This window comes from Erinaceus europaeus, chromosome 13, assembly GCF_950295315.1.
Source record: "Erinaceus europaeus chromosome 13, mEriEur2.1, whole genome shotgun sequence".
In the NCBI taxonomy this organism is placed as follows: Eukaryota; Metazoa; Chordata; class Mammalia; order Eulipotyphla; family Erinaceidae; genus Erinaceus; species Erinaceus europaeus.
In genome coordinates this window covers 43,055,409-43,077,981 of record NC_080174.1, presented here as the reverse complement: position 1 = coordinate 43,077,981, position 22,573 = coordinate 43,055,409, and the positions used below count along the sequence as shown (strand labels likewise).

The 22,573-nt window shown below is 43.0% G+C and overlaps 1 protein-coding gene across 4 annotated transcripts in view; it reads right to left on the bottom strand.

The window, feature by feature from the left end:
- Nucleotides 1-22,573, bottom strand: part of STX12 (syntaxin 12) — a 190,939-nt gene that overhangs the window by 35,531 nt on the left and 132,835 nt on the right. The window contains exon 2 of one of the 4 annotated variants that reach the window (XM_060205654.1): nt 19,159-19,332. In XM_060205654.1, coding sequence (XP_060061637.1) covers nt 19,159-19,276 — 118 coding nt within the window. In that variant the 5' untranslated portion in view covers nt 19,277-19,332. Of the gene's footprint in view, nt 1-6,079; nt 6,262-19,158; nt 19,396-22,573 lie in introns of those variants that run through there. The other 3 variants (XM_060205657.1, XM_060205655.1, XM_060205656.1) reach the window with 3 other exon arrangements.

The following is a 22,573-nucleotide window of genomic DNA, read 5'->3' as shown; positions in this document are numbered from 1 at the left end:
TCTCCCTCTTCCCTCTCTATTTCTCTCTGTCCTATCTAATAAAAATTTGGGGGGGGGGGGGGAAGGCCACCAGTAGCAATGTATTCGTAGTGCTGACACCAAGCCCCTGAGATAATAGGAAGAAAAAAAAGGGGAGGTTGACTGGTGGCACACCTGGTTGAGTTCACACATTACAATTTGCAGGATCACAGGTGTAAGCCCCCGGTGCCCACCTGTAGGGGAAAAGCTTCATGAGTGGTCAAACAGTGCTACAGGTATCTCTTTTTTCCCCTCTCTACTTCCCCCATCCCTCTCAATTTTTCTGTCCCTATCCAAAATAAATAAATAAATAAATAAATAAATAAATGTTTCATGGACTAGGCAGATGGCTTTGCAGAACTGTACTTGTATGAGGTGCTGGGTTTAATAACCAGCACCATATACAAATATATTATTCTTAATAAGTTTTTTTTTTTGAGGGGGGAGTTAGGGGCTTGGCTCAGAGATAGTTTACTGGGTAGACTGCACACCTTACCATGTCAAGAGCCTGTGTCTGAGACCCAGGTTTAAGTCCCTGGTACCACATGAGAATACCCTGCATACTATATGCACAGTGGAGCAGAGCTGTGGTATCTCTAGAATTGAAAGGAAAAAAATAAAACAAAACACACACAATCCACTGGAAACGGTACATATGTGAGGGTCCACAGCAATAATTATAACAATTTAAAGGGTGGGGGTAGATAGCATAATGGTTATGCAAAGAGACTCTCATGCCTGAAGCTCCAAAGTCCCAGGTTCAATCCCCCACACCACAAGCCAGAGTTGAGCAGTGCTCTGGTTAAATATATATATATATATATATATATATATATATATATATATGTATATATATACACACACACATATATATATTATTAAATAATAAAAGGTAGCAATTCGCCTGAATGCCTTAAAAAAATATATGCCTTTTTCAGTGAGTAGCTCAGAGATGGAATGCAGGACTTGCATGCATGAGGGCACTGATTTCATTCTTGCCACCACATATGTCAAAGCAATTCTTTGATCTCTCATTCTCATATCAAATGAGTAAGTCTCTCTCTACTTTTCTGTGTCTATCCCATAAATACAATTTTTTAGATAAATTATTTTTTAAATTTATTTAATAGATCAGGGAGATTGAGAGAAGGGATTGAGAGAGATAGAGAGATATCTGCAGTACTGCTTCACCACTTGTGAAGTTCCCTTCCGGCAGGTGGAGAACAGGGGCTTGAACCTGGATCCTAGTGCATGGTAGTATGTGTGCTCAACCGGATGTGCTACCACATGGCCCCCTAAAATTTTTTTTTTAAATATTTCTTTTTAAATCATTAAAAATTTTGCCATTTGACAAGCTTGTGTGAAGTATCTATTCTATTAAATATTGATTCTATTAAGCTATTACTAGATACTTAATAACTAATATTTCATAAGAAAAATGTAGGTACAGGTGGCAGTAGATAGCACAGTGATTATGCAAAGAGATTCTTGTGCCTGAGGCACCAAAGTCCCAGGTTCAATCCCCTGCACCACCATAAACCAAAGCTGAGTAGTGCTCAGGTAAAAAAAAAATAATAATAAGTACTATTATTTATTTCTACTAAGACAGAAATATATAAAACAGAATAACCATTTTTCATGACTAACTTGTTGAATTTCTTTTTTATCTATATCTAATGGGAATCAGGATGTCATTAATGTTATCAACTGGCTAGCCTTACAAATAATTTATAAAAGAGGACAAATATTAGCATTTACCATGTTCCAGACACTAGACCAGGTACTTGATGCAGTATTAAAACAAATAAACTTAGACTTTGTCTCTCTGTCCTCCTTTGTCCTTGCTGGTACAAAGTTGCTAGAAATCCTTAGAATTTCTATTGTGGTAGGGTGTTTTGTTATTTAGAGAAAGAGCTTTTTTGAGCACTTGAATCTATGTTAATAAGGTGAGTTTACGCAGACCCCTTACATGGCATAGGTTTGGGACTAAATTTTTTTTTTTTTTTTTTGGCTCCAAGGTTATTGCTGGGACTTGGTGCCTGCACTACAAATCCACTGCTCTTGGAGGCCATCTTTTCCATTTTGTTGCCCTTGTTTTTACTGTTATTGCTGTTGTTGTTGTTGGATAGGACAGAAAGAAATCGAGAGAGGAGAGGGCAAGAGAAAGACAGACACCTGCAGACCTGCTTCACCGCTTGTGAAGCGACCCCCCTGCAGGTGGGGAGCCAGGGTTTTAACCGGTATCCTTGCACCAGTCCTTGAGCTTCAGGCCATGTGCACTTAACCGGCTGCACTACTGCCCTATCCCCCAGGACTAATTTTTTAAAAATTTTCCCTTTTGTTGCCCTTGTTTTTTATTGTTGTTGTAGTTATTATTGTTGTTGTTATTGATCTCATCATTGTTAGGACAGAGAGAAATGGAGAGAAGAGGGGAAGACAGAGAGAGGGAAAGAGGGATAGACACCTGCAGACCTGCTTCACTGCTTGTGAAGCAACTCCGCTGCAGGTGAGGAGCCAGGGGCTCGAACCGGGATACTTACTCAGGTCCTTGTGCTTCGTGCCCCCTGTGCTTAACCCGCTGCGCTACCACCCCTCTCTGACACAGGTGTTCTACCTTGAGAAAGCCCCAAAGCTCTGAATCTCATGTTATCTTTGCCATCTCTCCTATCCCCCCTATCCTTTTAGAATAAATCTCCAACCTAGTAAGTAAATGTTTTTATGAGTTTCTCTAGCAAACAATGATTCTGAGGAGGGAATCATGGGAGATTCAAATTTATAGTCCATTAGTAATATAATGGTGATAAATGGACTTGCATTTGGCATCTAATGGGGAGGCTGGAAAGGGGCAGTCTTGAAGGCAGACTGAGCAGAACCTGTGGGATCTGACACAACTCCATTGGTGCCAGAGTTGAGTTAAATTGTTGGACATTCAATTGGTATTGAGATAATCTGAAAATGGCTTGCTGTGTGAAAAACCCACACACCTGGCATCAGAATTAAAGTGTTGACAGCAGAGAAAGCACTAGGGTATTTTCCCTTTATACTTAACAGACATTACTGGATCCTAACAGTCTTTTAAGAAGCATTATAAGCCCAATATTACAGATGGGCACACTGAATTTCAGAACTCATTCATTCATTTACAGTGTGTATTTTATATTGCCCTGTGTTATAGAAAACAGTTGTTCTCAAGAGGCTTACATTTTAAGGAAAAGAGGTAACAGGAATATGTCAGTTGGTGATATGTGCTATGAAGAAAAATATATTTAGGGCAGGAGACATAATAAAATGGTTATGCAGAAAGACTCTTATGCCTGAGGCTTTAAGGACCCAGGTTCAATCTCCTGCATCATCATCATAAGCCAGAGTTGATCTGTGCTCTGGTAAAAAATTAACTAATTCATTACTTTAGGTAAGTGTTGGAATAATAATGAGATTACTCTAGGAGTGTTTAATAGTTTATAAAAGGTCATGAGGGGGCTGGGTGGTGGCTCACCTGGTTAAGCACATGCATTACAGTGCACAAGGACCCAAGTTCAAGCTGGTCCCCACCAGCAGGGGGGAGGTTTCACAAGTGGTCAAGTGGAGCTGAGGTGTCTTTCTGTTTCTCTCCCTATCTAGCTCTAGCTCCTCTCCTCTGTCAATTTCTCTCAGTCTCTATCCAGTAAGTAATTAAATAAATGTTAAAAAAAAAAAAGAGGGGGCTGGGCAGTAGCACTGCATGTTAAGCACACATGGCGCAAAGCACAAGAACCAGCGTAGGGATCCTGGTTGGAGCCCTCAGCTCCCCACATGCAGGGGGGTCGCTTCACAAGTGCTGAAGCAGGTCTGTAGGTGACTTTCTCTCCCCCCCCTGTCTTCCCCTCCTCTCTCAATTTCTCTCTGTCTTATCCAACAATAGCTTTAACAACAATAACAACTACAACAAGGGCAACAAAATGGGGAAAATGGCCTCCAGGAGCAGTGGATTCGTAGTGCAGGCACCGAGCCCCAGCAATAACCCTGGAGGCAAAAAAAAAAAAAAAAAAAGGAGAAGAAAGAAAAGAAAAGAGAAGAAAAGAGAAAAACCAGAAACCCAACCCCAGCTTAAAAATATAAATAAGTGATCCAGGAGGTGGCGCAGTGTCTAAGGCACTAGACTCTCAAGCGTGAGGTCCTGAGTTCAATCCCTGGCAGCACATGTACCAGAGTGATGTCTGGTTCTTTCTCTCTCCTATCTTTCTCATAAATAAATAAATAAAATATTTAAAAATAAATAAATAAACCAGCAACTATCTGCACAAGCACATTTACATACATTCATAGGATGTGTGCTTTGGAACCTCATTGTAACTCCAATGACAATGGCCATCTATGAGGGACATATTGTACCCAGTGTTCAAGTTACTTTGTTCACTTTGGGGTTCCCTTCCCATTGAACTGTAAAACATTTTACAGTTTTGTTACAATTTTTATACTGTAAAACTTGGAAAATAAACTGAAATCCCAAATTGCTAAATAAATAAATAAAGTAGAAGGTGATAAGAGCAGAGAAGTAGAGAAGTACAACATCATGTCAAGCAAACAGTTGGGAGACACTTTCTAGTAGGAGGTTATTAGTGCCAGTGTTTGGTGTGAAGGAACAACAGCAAAAAGGCCAGTGCAGCCAGAGCAGAGTGAGCAACAGAAATGATAAGAGCAGCAGGCAAAAGGTAAGGGGGAGCCGATTTCAATGGAGTGAGAAGCCACAGATGGGTTCTGAGCAATGTCATTGTTAACTCCAATGTCTATGTTCTTTGTGCCATCTTAGGTTTTTTCCTCTCAAAAGTCTGACACTTTAAGGAAATACATCATAGTAACAAAGGGCAGGCCTCCATTTCCCAGAGTTCCACTTGGGCACACTCTGCTTATCTACCTTCCTAAATAATAGTCCTGTGCTCCAGATAGGCTGATGTCCTTGCTCTAACCCGCTCCATTCCACAACTCCTTCCCACCTTTGGGAGTTGTACCTCTGTTCCCATCACAGTCCAACAGACTGCCAAATACTCACTCGGTGGGTGCATAAATGATGACTAGGTAAGTTAGCCTCTCTTTTGTGTCATCACTTTTATTTCAGTTTAGTTTAGTTTAGTTTCCAGGGTTATTGCTGGAGCTAAGTGCCTGCACTATGAAGCCACTGCTCCTGGAGACGATTTTTTTCCTTTTTGTTGCCCTTGATGTTTATCGTTGTTGTTATTACTACTGTTGTTATTGCTGTCATTGTTGTTGGATAGGACAGAGAGAAATTGAGAGAGGAGAGGAAGACAGAGAGGAGGAGAGAAAGATAGGTACCTGCAGACCTGCTTCACCACTTATGAAGAGACCCCCCCCGCAGTTGGGGAGCCGGGGACTTGAACCAGTCAGGCCCTTGCGCTTTGTGCCATGTGTGCTTAACCCATTGTGTTATTGCCCAGCCCCCTATTTTATTTTATTATATATTTTTTATTAGCACTAGGGGTATCACTGGGGCTCGGTGTTGGCACTACAAATCCATAGCTCCCAGAGGCCATTTTTATTCCTTTTTTTCCTTTTCTACCTTATCTGACAGCACAGAAGAAGTTGAGAGGGAAGGGGAGATAGACAGGGAGGGAGAAAGATAGACACCTTCAGTCCTGTTTCACTGCTCATGAAGCATCTTCCTTATAGGTGGCTCAAACCAGTAATGGTAGGGTCTGCTGGAGCCTCCCTTTGGAGACTGGGGCATCCTGCACTGCCACTTGAGGACGACTGGTCCTGAAATATGTGCAGCCTGCAGTGTTCCCAGCTGTGACCGTGAGCTGAGAGCTTAGACCAATAGGGATTTAGAGGTTACACAGGCTCTGGTGCTAAATACACACACACGTCCAGGGTTGGGTGAATGGAGGTAGTTTTTTAATTTATAATATTCTCAAGCATAGGAGCTACTCACTGCCCTAATCCAACTTTCTATCCCTTTTCTTTACTCTGACACCATTTTTTTTATCCAACTTCATGTTAGCTATCAAACTCAAGCAAAAACTACCATAGTTGTGGGCCCCTAGAAAGATGCCTAAAATGGACTTACGAGCTTCCTTCCACCTTATGATCCCTAATTTCATTCGCTCTGCTCTTGCTTTTTGGTTCCTGCTCATTAACCATTTTGTGTCGCTTTATGTCCTGCCATCTTCCAGACACCAAGTTGCAGATGCTGTCATGATTCCATCCTGACTTCTCTGGGCAGACAATTTCACCAATATGTCCTGGAACCTCACCATTCCAGAGCCCTACCCTACTAGGAAAAGACAGAAACAGGCTTGGGTATGGATCAACCTCCCTATGCCCATGTCCAGCATAGAACCAATCACAGAAGCTAGAACTCCTACCTTCTGCACCCCAAAAACAATTTTGATCCATAGTCCCAGTGGGGGAGAAGTGATAGAAGGAAGAAGATAAGAGGGCTCTGAACTCCAGCTCCATCAGGAACAGAAGAGAGAGGAAGAAAAAGGGAGGGACATTTGGATGTAGTGACAGGGCTATGTGTGGCTTGGAGGGGAAGAAAGGACTGGACCTGGAAGAAAAAGGGGGAAATTATGTACAGATGTAGACAGATAGTTGTAGAGATGATAGTTAACCTATATCTGCAACCTTAAAAGAACTGCTATGGCTTGCAATGGAGAGACTGGGGTTCAGAACTCTGGTGGTGGGAATGATATGGAATTATACCCCTGTTGGCATGTAATTTTGTAAGTCAATATTAAATCACTAATAAAATTTAAAAAATAAAGTACAGTGCTATAAGTCAATAAAATGATAATTGAAGTTGAAAAAACAAGCACATCAAAAAATATATAGCAATTTCCTTACTAACTTTAGAGATATGTCAAAGTTATCAAGTTATTAATCTATCAAAATGTATTAAATACCCTACAGAGCGATAGGTATCGTATAGATTGGGGGCCAAGTGGTGGCACACCTGGTTAAGCGCACATAATACTAAGCACAAGGACCTGGGTTCAAGCCCCTCCCCCCTTCCCATCTGCAGGGGGCCCACTTACCAAGCAGTGAAGCAGGTCTGCAGGTGTCTGATCTTTCTCTCTATCTCCCCCTCCTCTCTCAATTTCTCTGTTTTACCCAATAAAAAAAAAGGAAAAAAAAAAAAGGCAGGAGTTGGGCAGTAGCGCAGCGGGTTAAGCACATGTGGCGGCAAAGTGCAAGGACCGGCTTAAGGATCCCAGTTGGAGCCCTGGCTCCCCACCGCAGGGGAGTGGTTTCACAGGCAGTGAAACAGGTCTGCAAGTGTCTATCTTTCTCTCCCCTTCTGTCTTCCCTGCCTCTCTCCATTTCTCTCCGTCCAATCTAACATCAATAACAACAACAATAACTACAACAGCAATGAAAAACAAGGGCAACAAAAGGGAAAATAAATATTTACAAAAAAAGATTTTAAAAAAGAATAAACAAACAAACAAATACAAATTAAGGGAGGGGAGATATTTTTCCTAAGTTTCCAGCAAGATTCAGGTATCAAATACATCAAAATTCAAATCATAAGGACTATAACGTCATAGTTTACAGTAACCTAAAAAGCAGAACTTTTAGGGGCTGCCAGTGGCACACCCAGTAGAGCACACGATACCCTGGGTAAGGACTCAGTCTGGTGCCCTTGTTTTATTGTTGTAGTTATTACTGTTGTTGTTGGATAGGACAGAGAGAAATGGAGAGAGGAGGGGAAGACAGAGAGGGGAGAGAAAGACAGACACTTGCAGACCTGCTTCACCACATGTGAAGCGAACACCCTGCAGGTGGGGAGCCAGGGGCTCGAACTGGGATCCTTATATTGGATCTTGTGCTTGGCGCCATGTGCATTTAACTCGCTGTGCCACCACCACCCAGCTCCCAAGGACTCAGTTTTAAGCCCCCTCTCCCCACCTGCAGGGGGGAAGCTTCCCCAGTGGTGAAGTCGAGCTGCAGGTGTCTTTCTCCTTTCCCTCAGTCTTTTACAATTACTTTATTTGTTTTATTTTAGTGAGAGAGATACAGAGAGAAAGATAGAGCTACAGAGCACTGCTCAGCTCTGGTGGTGCATGGGACTGAATCTGGGACTTTGAAGCCTCGTATATGAAAGTCTTTTTGCGTAACCATTCTGCTTTCTTCCCCATCTCTCTCCCTTCCCTCTTAATTTCTCTTATCTAACCAAAAAAAGAAAAGAAGGGTTGCTGGGTGGTAGCACACTGGTTAAGCGCACATAGTACAAAGTGCAAGGACCCACGCAAAAATTCCAGTTCTACACACCCCACTCTGGCTTCAGGGGGGTTGATTTACAAGTGGTGAAGCAGGTCATCAGGTATCTCTCTGTCTCTCCCCCTATCTTCCCCTCTTCTCTCAATTTCTCTGTCCTATCCTATAAAAAATACATTAAAGGGGGGGTGGATTAAAATGGCCGCCAGGAGCAGTGTATTCACAGTGCTGGCACTGAAGCCATGTGATAACCCTGGAGGCAAAAAGAGAGAGAGAGAAAGAGAGAAAGAAGGAGAAAGGGAGAGGGAGAGGGAGGGAAAAAGAGAGAGGGGGGGAGAGAGGGACAGAGAGAAAGAGAGGTCCAGGAGGTGGCACAGTGGATAAAGCACTGGACTCTCAAGCATGAAACTGAGTTCAATCCCCTGCAACATATGTATCAGAGTGATAGCTGGTTCTTTCTCTCAGCCTATCTTTCTTATTAGCAAATAAATAAAATATTGAGAAAGAAAGAAAGAAAGAGAGGAGAAAGGAAGAAAAGGAGGGGCGTTGTGGCCACAGAGAGTGGTGGATTCTTTGTGCAGGCACTATGCTGCAGCAGTAACCCTCATGGCAATACTAAATAAATACATCAGAGGGGCTGGGTGGTGGCGCACCTAGTTGAACGCACATGTTCCAATGGGGAAGGACCTGAGTTCAAGCCTCCACCTGCAGTGGGAAAACTTTTTGAGTGAAGCAGGGCTGCAGATGTCTCTCTCCCTATCACACCCTTCCCACTTGATTTTTGATCGTCTCTATCCAATAAATAAATAAATAAAGATAATAAAATAACTCAGAATTTCCTATATACCGCCCTCCAAAATCACCATAGATGAGTTCTTCAAAAGTGGTGTTAGCCATCTATTTAAGAACTGTATTCTGTAATAGATCTAAGCAAACACACGTGCACACACACAAAAGGAAAGAATTACATATACATTTATTTTTCACTTGTGTGTACTCAACAATGTCAAAAAAAAAAAGTAAAGTGCTATTTTGGGGAAACATCTTTTTAACAAATTGAGTCGAATGTAAAAGGGCTTTCTGGTCAACTTGGGTAATGAGAAAATTTCTTTTCAAACAGTCTAGTATATAATACGTATAGCAAGACTGACTTGTTACAACATTCTGGATTGAAAATAAAAATGGGTATCACTTATGAAATGCTAGCTACATAATTCCAAAACCTGATTACTAGGCAAAATGTAAAAGGTAAACAATTTTGTTATTTTTGAAAGTAGGCCTCAATTTATCCTATTACTGACCTCTAGTTGTCCTAAGACTTTTAAAAGGCTACAAAGCAGATCACTTTACTGCACATTGCAGCTAACATACACATTAGGAACTACCCTTAGTAATACTGTGTTCCTGCTCAGATGCTTTCAGCTGATATCACAGAATTTGAATCTCCAAATCAAAGTCTAGCCACATAGTAAGCAACAGCCATCACAGGTGAGAAAGAACATCTCTTCATCTGACCAACTCTAATGCTGGGAGTGTCCACATACACATGCGTGCACACTAAAAAACTGTTTCTACCAAATGAAAAAAATGACAGGCTATGAAATGACGTTAATGAAATAATTTCTGTGTCTTTTTCTGAATACTAGGTTCACTTTGTTTTTATAGCTGCAATAAAAATGACCTGATTTTTTATTAAAAAGTACCACTGCATTACAAATGCAAAACCCTAAACTACACTGAAAATGCACAGTGTTTTTTTTTTGTTGTTGTTGTTGTTGTTTTACCAGAACACTGCTCAGCTCTGGTTTATGGTGGTGCAGGGGATTGAACCTGGGTCTTTGGAGCCTCAGGCATGAGAGTCTTTTTGCATAACCATTATGCTATCTACCCCTGCCCTGAAAATGCACACTGAATAAGTAAATATCAAAGGTATAATCTTGCCTTTATCAAACCTGTGACAGAATATATAATAGTTAAAGAGTATAGACTCTGAATTTAGACTGCCTATGTGTTGTTCCTGGTTCCACCACTTCCTAGCTTCATGATCTTGAGCAAGACTCCACTTCTCTGTGTCTCGGTTTCCTCACCTAAAAATGGGAATAACAAGAGAAACCTCATATGGTTGTTCTGAAGATGAAAATGAGATAATAAATACAATGCTAAATTTAGAACACTAGTGCATAAAAGCACTCTATTAAGGAGAGCTATTATCGGACTCAAGACCAAGAAAAATGTACTCAGCAGAGATAAACTCAATTAAGTACATACTGAATGGCAACTACATATCCTTTGCTGTACCAGGCACTGTAGCTGAAGAGAAATGTATAATGCCTGGTCTCGCTAACCCCACAAAACAAATGGTGATGGTAAGAGTAACAAGGTCAAAATGCAGGTTAATTAAAGAATAAGTGCAAAATTATAAGAGGAAATTGCTTGCAAATTTAGAAAAAAAACAACTAACATTTCTTCAATACTACGTTGTAGGCACTGTTTTCAGCACTTTGCATAAATCACCTCATTTAACCCTAGTAAACCCTGTGAAGTGGGTATTATTAATTTCATTTTATAGGGGAGGAAACTAAGAAATAGAAAAGTAAAGCAATATGAGGGGGGCAGGCAGTGGCACACCTGGTTAAGCACACACATTACAGTGAACAAGGACTTAGGTTCAAGCTCCTGGTCCTCACTTGCAGGTGGGAAGCTTCACGAGTGGTGAAGCAGGGCTGCAGGTGTCTCTATCTCCCCCTCTCAAATTCTGTCTATCCAGTAATATACATATATATATATATATATATATATATATATATATATATTTTAAAGAGAGAAGTAAAGCAATATGTTGATCCAATTATTAAGAAAATCTACTACACAATTATTTTTTTTAATTTTATTTATTTTCCCTTTTGTTGCCCTTGTTGTTTTTTTATTGTTGCTGTAATTGTTGTTGTTATTGATGTCATCATTGTTGGATAGGACAAAGAGAAATGGAGAGAGGAGGGGAAGACAGAGAGGGGGGAAAGAAAGATAAACATCTGCAGACCTGCTTCACCGCCTGTGAAGTGACTCCCCTGCAGGTGGGGAGCCAGAGGCTCGAACGGGGATCCTTACCCCAGTCCTTGCACTTCCCACCACATGTGCTTAGCCTGCTGCACTACCGCCCCACTCCCCTGCTCCACAATTCTAGGCAGTGTGACTCCCGAGTCTCCTCATCCATCTATTATCATCTGTAGTGGAACAGGGGGGTTCAGTAAATAAACCACCATTTAGTAAACATCTACTATGCCAGGCACTATATATCAGGTATTCTCAACCATCCTATTTTATTTTATTTTAGCCTCCAGGGTTATTGTTGGGGCTCGGTGCCTACACTATGAATCCGAATCCACTGCTCCTGGAGGTCATTTTTCTCATTTTGTTGCCCTTGTTGTTACTGTTACGGTTGCCACTGCTGTTGTTGTTGCTGAATAGGACAGAGAAAAATTATGAGAGGAGGGGAAAACAGAGAGGGGGAGCGAAAGATAGACACCTGCTTCACCGCTTGTGAAGCAACACCCCTCCCCCTGCAGGTGGGGAGCCTGGGGCTCCAACCAGGATCCTTATCCTGGTCCTTGCACTTAACACCATGTGTGCTTAACCTGCTGTGCTACTGCCCAGCCCCCAACCATTCTATTTTTAAAGGATTTATTATTTTGTTTAATAAAAGAGAGTGAACAAATAAAAAAATCAAAGCATTACTCAGTTCTGACATGTGGTGGTGCTAGGGATTAAACCCTGGACCTCCGAGGCCTCAGGAATGCAAGTCTGATGTGCAAGTAGTACACGACCTCCCCAGCCCTCCACCATCCCATTTTAACAGTATCATTCTTCTTACAGAAAAATAAAAAGGGGGGAGACTAACCTGTTCAAGGTTAATAGCACACAGAAGAACAGGGACTCAGGCCCAGATATGTGATTATAAAACGTATACTCTCTGACTTCTCTTTCACAAGTAAAGGAAAGCTTCGTTCCAATGATATTTCTAGATATAGTGAAATAAGAAAACTGATTTAAAAAAAGAAGAAGAAGAAAATGAGCAAAAATCCAGTTTAGGAATGTTAAGAAAACTAGCCTACAGGGTGGGGTGGTGGTATACCCAGCAGAGGGGACACATTTTCATGTTCATGGACCTAGGTTCAAGCCCCTAGTCCCCACCTATGGGACAGAAAAGTTCATGAGCAGTGAAGCAGTGATGTAGGTACCTCTTTCTCTTTCATTCTCTATCTTCCCTTTCCCTCTCAATTAATCTGTTTCTATCCAAAAGAAGAAGAAAAACGGTGTCTTCTAGGAGCAGCGGTCATACAGGCACCCCAGCAATAACCACTGTGACAAGAAAAAGAAAGAAAAACAGCCTGGTCCGGAGTCGGGTGGTAGCGCAGAGGGTTAAGCACAAGTGGCGCGAAGCACAAGGACCGGAGTAATGATCCCGGTTTGAGCCCCCGGCTCCCCACCTGCAGGGGAGTCGCTTCACAAGTGGTGAAGCAGGTCTGCAGGTGTCTGTCTTTCTCTCCCCCTCTCTGTCTTCCCCTCCTCTCTCCATTTCTCTCTGTCCTGTCCAACAACGACATCAATAACAACAAAAGTAAGAACTACAACAATAAAACAAGGGCAACAAAAGGGAATAAATAAATATAAAAAATAAAAGAAAAATAGCCTGGTCAGTGAGATAGCTCACCTGGCACCTGGCAGGATGTCTGCTTTGCTCTACATGGAACCTGTTTCATGACTTGGAGAGTATTAAATATTGAACTTAGTACTCCACTTCCTAACCTAATTAAGCAGTGCTGTGTTATCTCTCCCTCTCCACCTGAAAAAGTCACCTGGAACAGTAAAGTCTGAAGATGTAAAAAAAAAAAAGGGGGGGAGGGGAAGGTGGGGTGGAGGAAGGAAAGAGGAAAGATAGTCTGCCTGGGGCAAAGTGTGAAAAAGAGTAGAAAATGTGGTTATTTTGGTTTAAATTTCAATCGAGGGGGGCTGGGGCAATGATGCACCGACCGGGTTAAGTAAAGATAGTATGAATGCAAGGACCCCAGTTCAAGGCCCCAGCTCCCCACCTGCAGGGGGGTCACTTCACAAGCGGTGAAACAGGTCTGCATGTGTCTCTCTCCCTATCTCCCCTCCTCTCTCAATTTCTCTCCATCCAATCCAATAAAATGAAAAGAAATAATAAATTTCAATCAAGAAAATGAAAGCAAAGGGATGCTAAGATCTGGTATAGCCATTGTAAGGCTCTTGAGAAGGTGAGTTACAGTATAATTAATACAAGACATATTACTGATAACATTAGCAGGAGGAACCTGAACATGGCCAAGCACAGAAATACTAAAAGTATGCTACCGGAATATAAGAGTGAATTTAAGAGGGAGGCAGTGAAGTCAAAGGGGATAAATATGAAAAAAAAAAATCATGGGATTTCATGACAGTTTCAAAAGTTTAATTGCTTCTTATGCTTTCAAGAAGATATAGATAGGGACAGAGAGGCACTTAAAAAACAAAGAAAGAAGAAAAAAAAAAGAAATAGAACCCTATCAATAAACTAGCAATGTTAAACAACAAACTGGCAACAACAACAGTAGGGGGAAATATATATATATATATATATATGGCCTCCAGGAGCAGTGGATTCATAGCGCAGGCACCAAGCCCCAGTGATAACTCTGGTGGGAAAAAAAGGGGAGGGGTATTCTTTAATCAATTTAAAATTAACTTGAAGGCCATTATGTATGTATTTTTTATCTGCCTCGGCAATACTTGTCCAGACTTTTGTTCCACAGTAGGCAGTCAAATGTTTTTTCTGTGACCCAAACATGCTAGGAGTAACCCTTTGTACCAAGCAGTCAATGTTAGCTGTACCAATAACAATCCACACAGCGGCCTGCCCTATTTCAGAATGATATGCTTTACAATTCTAAACTCACAGCTGAACAACTGAGAAAGAACAAGTACTGTCTCAAACTTGCAGTGCGTACAGTTCTGTGCAGGCCTGCATGCATGTAAGTATGTCTGTGAACTCATACTCAGAGTATATATTTAAGCATGCCAGTCATAACATGGAAAAGTTTGGAACACAGGCAGTGAGCTGATACCTGGGTAGGAGCAATGCCACCCAAACAAAGCAAAGGGAACAGCTGCCTAGGAGGTGGTGTAGTGGGAAAAGCATTCAACTTACAAGCATGAGATCCTAAGTTTGACCCCTAGCATTGCATGAACCAGAATCTGACTCTTCCTAGATCTCTCACTAACAAAATAAATCTTTAAAAAAGATTTATCTTGGGAGTCGGGCGGTAGCGCAGCGGGTTAAGCGCAGGTGGCGCAAAGCACAAGGTCAGCATAAGGATCCGGGTTCGAGCCCCCGGCTCCCCACCTGCAGGGGAGTCGCTTCACAGGCGGTGAAGCAGGTCTGCAGGTGTCTATCTTTCTCTCCTCTCTGTCTTCCCCTCCTCTCTCCATTTCTCTCTGTCCTATCCAACAACAACATCAATAACAATAATAACTACAACAACAACAAAAAACAACAAGGACAACAAAAGAGAAAATAAATAAATAAAATAAATTTTAAAAAAAGATTTATTTCCTCAGAAGGTCCTTTACCACCTTTCCCACCCTCTGCCATGCCCCAAGTCGCCACTAGAGATTCCACCTTTGTAGATAGTGGCCCATGCCCCTTGCAAACCACCCCTTCAAAGCTCCAGGGCATGCACTGCCACTGGGAGAGGCTAGGAGACAGGGCTGGCCTCTTCTAGCAGGGAAAACAGCTTCAAGACTGTCATAAGAACCTTGATACAATAAACAAAGGCAAGACTTCGAATTCACACTGTTGAGGGCTTCAGGACGTAGTTGGTGTCACACAGAACAAGGGCGGGAGGGAGGCAGAATCCTAAAAAAGACCAAACCAAACAAAAACCTCACCCAGCCAGTCAGGCCCTATATGTAATGACTCCTGGCTACCTGCTGACTTCTTTTCCTACTATACTCCTTCTGCAATGCAGTCACACTAGCCACCTTGCTACTCTATGAGCACACCCATGTCTTTGCTCTTGCTAGTCCCTCTTTCTAGAATGCCTTTTCCCTGCTACTCACACAGCTTTCCTTCACTTCACTCAGGTGTCTTACTCAATGCCACCTCTCTGTATTTTCCCACTACCATGCCTTGGTCATCTTATTTCCTACTGGAATGCTCTCTCCTTCTTCTTCTTTGAATTTTATTTATTATAGTATAGAGACCAAGAGAAACTGAGATGGGGGGGAGAGAGAGACAGAGAGACACCTATAGCCCTGTTTCACCACTCATGAAGTCTTCCCCCAGCAGGTGTGCCACCATCTGGCCCTGCTCTTTTCTTCTTTACCATCAAAAATTTGAATCCTTTCCTCTCTCAGCTGAATACCCACATAATGTTACACTGACTCTTTTCAACTTTATATTTTGTTTTTTATGTAGAGTTCATTTTGAAAGAATACCTGAAAGTTACTATAATCCTTACATGCCTGAAACTAATGAATATATGTAGAATAAATACTTTACAGATATTAGAATTAGATTTAGCGTGAACAACAAACTCTTAGCCCTAAGCCAGAATTTTCTGATCAACTTGTACCATAGCTTTCTTACAAAGGGGAATTAGAGCACAAAGCACTGTACTGGGGGAGTCGGGCTGTAGCGCAGCGGGCTAAGCGCAGGTGGCGCAAAGCACAAAGACCGGCAGAAGGAACCCGGTTCGAACCCCGGCTCCCTACCTGCAGGGGAGTCGCTTCACAGGCGGTGAAGCAGGTCTGCAGGTGTCTATCTTTCTCTCCTCCTCTCTGTCTTCCCCTCCCTCTCTCCATTTCTCTCTGTCCTATCCAACAACGACAACAACAATAATAACTACAACAATAAAACAACAAGGGCAACAAAAGGGAATAAATAAATAAATATTTAAAAAATGTTTAAAAAAAAAAAGCACTATACTGGGAGTCTAGTGGTAGCGCAGCAGGTTAAGCGCGCAGGTGGCGCCAACCGCAAGGACCAGCATAAGGATCCAGGTTCGAGCCCCCGGCTTTCCACCTGCAGGGGAGTCACTTCACAGGCGATGATACAGGTCTGCAGGTGTCTCTCTTTCTCTCCCCTTCTCTGTTTTCCCCTCCTCTCTCCATTTCTCTGTCCTATCCAACAACGATGACATCAACAACAACAATAACTACAACAATAAAACAAGGGCAACAAAAGGGAATAAATATTAAAAAAAAATTTCAAATGGATTTGTTAATTTATCCTTTCTTAAATAAAAATAAATAAATAAATAAAATACAATAAATCTAAGCAAAAATTTCAATTTAATTATATGGATTTCTGGCTTATTTTGTTATGAACTCTTAAAAAAAAAAAGCACTATACTTTCCAATCAGTGGTTATATTTTGTAAACTTCATTTAACAATCCACATATTCTATATATCCAAATCAGTTTCATTACCATGTAGAAACTCTAACTAGATTTTTTAATTTTAAAAAAAATATGTGGGGGCCAGGCAGAGGTGCACCTGGTTAAGTATACACATTACAGTGCACAAAGACCCAGGTTCAAGCCCCTGGTCCCCCCACCTGCAGGGGGAAAGCTTCAGGAGTGGTGAAGCAGTGTTGCTAGTGTCTCTCTGTCTTTCTTTCTCTATATCTCCCCCACTCCTCTCAATTTCTCTCTGCCTCTATCCAATAATAAATAATTAATTAATTTACTAAAAAAGAGAAAAGGAAAAATGTGTGGGATGGGGGACGTATTGTATTCATTTCATGAAATAAAGAGAAAAAGGAGAAGAACTGGGAGATAGCATAAAGGTTATACAAAAAACAAACCAAAAAAAAGTTTTCATTGTATTGCACCAAAGTAAGGGACTCTGGGGGAGAGGGGGGTCTTTCAGGTCTTGCTGCAGGATGGTAAAGGAGAACCCAAGCTGGGGGTTAGAGTGCTTTGCAGAAAACTGAGAAAGTATACCCATGTATCAACAACTTCATTTACTGTTTACTGTAAACCATTAATCTCAACTAAAAAAAAAAACAAAAAAACTTTCATGCTTGAGATACTAAAGGTCTCACATTCAGTCCCCAGCACCACCATAAGCCAGAGCTGAGCAGTGATCTCTGGTTTAAAAAAGAATATATATATATATATATATATATGTATATACATATATATACATGTAAAGTGTGTGTGCACACAAAGTGATAGATTGCATGCATGTTTTCCCTCTTTCTGTCTATATCTATGTATCTGTATTGGCCCGGAGGTAGCACAGAGTCTAGTGTCCAACTTGGAGTATAAAGTCCTGAGTTTAATCTCTGAATAGAGTACTATTCAACTCTGGTACTACATATGCCAGAGTAATGTTCTAGTTCTCCCTCTTTCACTCTTGCATTAGAAAATAAATAAATCTTTAAAAAACATATAGAACAAAATTGTAATTCAAGATAAGTAGTTCTACCTATTAACAGTAAAACCAAGCTCACAAAAACCACAATAATAAACAAGGATGATGATGACATTCTTTATAAATAAATTGCTGCTGCTGATCTGTTTATAAGACTCTGAGCTTTCAGGCACAAAGAACAGCCTTTAATCATTCTGCGCCGGTCTCACGGAGACCCTAATGACAGAATTTTTTAAAAGTTTTTTTAAAAAATATTTATTTATTCATTTTTGTTGCCCTTGTTTTATTGTTGTAGTTATTATTGTTGTTGTTATTATTGATGTCGTCATTGTTAGGAGAGAGATGGGGAAGACAGAGTGGGGGAGAGAAAGACAGACACCTGCAGACCTGCTTCACCGCTTATGAAGAGACTCCCCTGCAAGTGGGGAGCCGGAGGCTCGAACCCGGATCCTTAAGCCTGTCCTTGTGCTTTGCGTCACCTGTGCATAACCCATGGCGCTACCACCTGACTCCCACGGAGAGAATTTTAAGACAAATAATGGTATTCTGAAATTCACCACCAGCTCTACAGCTTATCATACTTGCTTTGTGAGTGTGGTCAAGAATGTGAGCTTCTTTGATTTGTTTAAAAGGATAGCTAAGTAGTGAAGGAAAACAAAAGCTTCATCAGAGATCCAAAAAACATGCAAATGCTTTGCTACAGAAGGATGTAAACTGAAACACTTCCTGTAAGTTCTCTTTACTCAAACAGAAGTCATCTCACTCCACAAAAACCAATCACTGTCTGATTTCCAAATTCATTGCCGGAAGAACAGTGTATTAAATCACCCAAAACAAACACACAGTCCACTTCCCTTCACTGAAAGTTGCTGATGCTCAGGAGCCAGAGTCTGTAAAGACCAAATCAGTAAAACAACCCCATTCCAAACTGGCCAAAGAGAAAAAGGATGTGGGTGGGAGCAAGGAGGATGACAAGAAAAACTCGGCTGACCACTGCATGAAGTCAACTCATTCACTGCTCGCTCGCTCTCTCTCTCTGCCTTTCCCCTACTACTGTCAGGTGTGCTGTCTTGGCAATTATTTATTTTTTGAAAGACAGCGAAAGCGACACAGACAACCAGAACAGCACTCAGCTCGGTCTTAAGATGGTGCTGGGTATTGAACCTGAAACCTCAGAGGCCTCAGACACCACAGTCCTGTGCTCTATCTAACACGCTGAGCTATTCCCCCGGCCCTAGGTCTCGCTGTCTTGGCTCCAACTCGGCGAGGGCAGCTCTCCTGAGAAGAAACTCGACTTGCAGCTTGGGGCTCCGGACCCTCCTCAGTTCCTCCGGGAACTGAGCGGCGCGGGATGCCAGACCGCCGCCTCACGGAGCAGAGCGCAGACAACCCCCGGTCTGGCTTGGCCGCAGCCCTGGCCCGGCCCCGCCAGCCTCCCGCAGGCCTGTCACGGCCAGGGCCACCGCCCCCCTGCGCAGCCCCCGGCTCACTGGCTTGGCTGATTCTCTGGATGTTGCCGCTGCATGTCTGGATGATGCTGTTGAAGTCCCGGTGCTGGGGCCCCGAGGGCCCCTGGTTACGGTACATGTCTAGGGGGCCGTAGGACATGACGAGGAGAGGAGACCGATTCGCCCTGCACTGCGCTCAGACCGGAAGCGGCCGTCGACCCGACCCACTGGCAGACGAGGAAACCGGGAAGAGAAAGGGCGGAGAAGGGGCCGAGGCTGCGTGCGCACTGGCCCCGTCTCCACGCAGCACGCATGCGTCAGGCTCGCCTCTCCCTTCCCGAGGAGCGCATGCGCCGCCAGACCTGGTGCCCGAGCCTGTAGCTTGGAGACTGGACGCCCAAGGGCGTGGGATGTGGGCGGGACGATGACCTCATATAGTTGGGGGTTCGATTGGACGAACCAGGCTGCGGTGTAGTTTCTCGCCAGCTCCCAGTGACAGAAGGCAAAAATTTTTGATTATCACGAAATTGTACCCGATGATCTCAGCCTTAACATCTTATTCTGTTTTCTTCTAAGAAATCAGCCCCCAATAAGGGTAATTCTACAGTCTTCAAACTCAGATTATTCTTAATTTTTTAATATTTATTTCCCCTTTGTTGTTGTAATTATTGTTGTTGTTGTTATTGATGTCGTTAGGCAGAGAGAAATGGAGAAAGGAGGGGAAGACATATAGAGGGAGAGGAAGACACCTGCAGACCTGCTTCCCCACCTGTGAAGTGACTCTCCTGCAGGTGGGGAGCCGGGCTCGAACCGGGTTTCTAACGCCGGTCCTTGCGCTTCGTGCTATGTGCACTTAACGTCCGATTCCCAAAACTCAAATTCTTTTTATTTATTCCCTTTTGTTGCCATTGTTTTCCTTGTGTTAATGTTGTTGTTATTGATGTCATCCTTGTAGGATAGGACAGAGAGAAATGGAGAGAGGAGGGGAAGACAGAGAGGGAGAGAGAAAGACAGACACCTGCAGACCTGCTTCACCGCCTGTGAAGCGACCCGGCTAGCTCAGTCGGTAGAGCATGAGACTCTTAATCTCAGGGTTGTGGGTTCATGCCCCACATTGGGCGCCAGATGTTGTTGAGGTGGTCTGGTGTCGGGCTGCAACACGGAGAAGAGAGCGGACGTCCAGAGCAAAGGGGTACACAGATCTTTATTATAGGATGGGGGGGGGGAGGTTTGGTTCAGACCACGTGGAGCCAGCCAGCAATGGCCGACCATGGGGGAGAGCAGGGAGCGAGACCTCAGAGAGGGAGAGCCGAGAGCCCAGAGAGAGAGAGGGGAGGGGTGAGGGGGCTTTTTCTTGGGCGACAACCAGGGGTGGCGTGTAGGGCCAGGATTGGTTGAAAGGGGGCACTCTAGGATTTAGCGAGGCATAGAAAACCTGGGGGCGGAGCCAGGATTGGTTGAAAGGGGGCACTCTAGGAGTTAGCGGGGCATAGAAAAACCTGGGGGCGGAGACTGCATCAGAATAAGTCCTCAGCAACAGACCACTTTATTGGGAGTCTGGCTGTAGTACAGCGGGTTAAGCGCCGATGGCACAAAGTGCAAGGACCGGTCTAAGGACCACGGTTGAAGCCCGGGCTCCCCACCTGCAGGGGGATCACTTCACAAATGGTGAAGCAGGTCTGCGGGTATCTATCCTTCTCTTCCCCCTCTCTGTCTTCCCTTTCTCTCCCCATTTCTCTCTGTCCTATCCAACAATGACGACATCAATAATAACTACAACAATAAAACAAGGGCAACAAAAGGGAATAAATAAATAAGTAAAAAGATCACTTTATTATTGAGAAGGAGTATGGAGGGTGAAATGAAAGTAGTTCGTTTTTTTGTTTGTTTGTTTGTTTTCCTACCAGAGCACTGCTCAGCATAGTCAGGGAACTGAACCTGGGACTTGGGAGCCTTAGACAAGAGAGTCTGTATGCATAAACTTTATGCTATCTAGCCCCACCCTTGGAAGTAGTTTCTGTAAAACACTCACTCACTCTTTCTCTCTCTGTAAATACTACTCAAACCCTAGAAAGCATGAAAGTAGAATGAGGAATTTCATAAGTTTAAGAATCTGAGTTTGGGCCTAAGGATCCCGGTTCAAGTCACCGGCACCCCACCTGCAGGGGAGTCGCTTCACAGGCGATGAAGCAGGACTGCAGGTGTCTGTCTTTCTCTCTCCCTCTCTGTCTTCCCCTCCTCTCTCCATTTCTCTCTATCTGGTGGGAATGTCTATTGGTCCAATCCCTGTGGAGAACAGTCTGGAGAACTCTCAGAAGGCTAGAAATGGACCTACCCTATGATCCTGCAATTCCTCTCCTGGGGATATATCCTAAGGAACCCAACACATCCATCCAAAAAGATCTGTGTACACATATGCTCTTAGCAGCACAATTTGTAATAGCCAAAACCTGGAAGCAACCCAGGTGTCCAACAACAGATGAGTGGCTGAGCACATTGTGGTATATATACACAATGGAATACTACTCAGCTGTAAAAAATGGTGACTTCACTTTTTTCAGCCCATCTTGGATAGAGCTTGAAGAAATCATGTTAAATGTAATAAGTCAGAAACAAAAGAATGAATATGGGATGATCTCACTCTCAAGTAAAGTTGAAAAACAAGATCAGAAGAGAAAACACAAGTAGAACCTCAGCTGGAGTTGGCATATTGCACCAAAGTGAAAGACTCTGTGGTGGGTGGGGGGAGAGTACAGGTCCTGGAAAAGAATGACAGAGGACCTAGTGCGGTTTGTACTGTTATGTGGAAAACTGAGAAATGTTATGCATGTACAAACTATTGTATTTACTGTCTAATGTAAAGCATTAATCCCCCAATAAAGAAATTAAAAAAAAAAAAAAAAAAGGGAATTGGGCGGTAGTGCAGCGGGTTAAGCGCAGTTGGCACCAAGTGCAAGGACATGCGTAAGGATCCCAGTTCGAGCCCCCAGCTCCCCACCTGCAGGGGAGTCACTTCACAGGTGGTGAAGCAGGTCTGCAGGTGTCTTTCTCTCCCCTTCTCTGTCTTCCACTCCTCTCTCCAGTTCTCTCTGTCCTATCCAACAACTACGACAACAATAATTACGACAATAAAAATAAATAAATAAATAAAAGTAACTGGGGGCTGGGCAGTAGCACACAGGGTTAAGTGTACATGCCCCTAAGTACAAGGACCCTGGTTCAATCCCCTGGCTCCCCACCTGTGGGCGGTCAGGGGGTGGTTCACAAGTGGTAAGGCAGGTCTGAAGATGTCTATCTTTCTCTCCCTCTCTTTGTCTTCCCATTCTCTCTCTCTCTCTTGATTTCTCTCTGTCCTATCCAACAACAGCAATAACAACACAAATAAGGAGGGTGGAAAAAGGAAAAAAATAGCCTCCAGGAGCAGTGTATTCATAGTGCAGGCACCGACCCTCAGTGA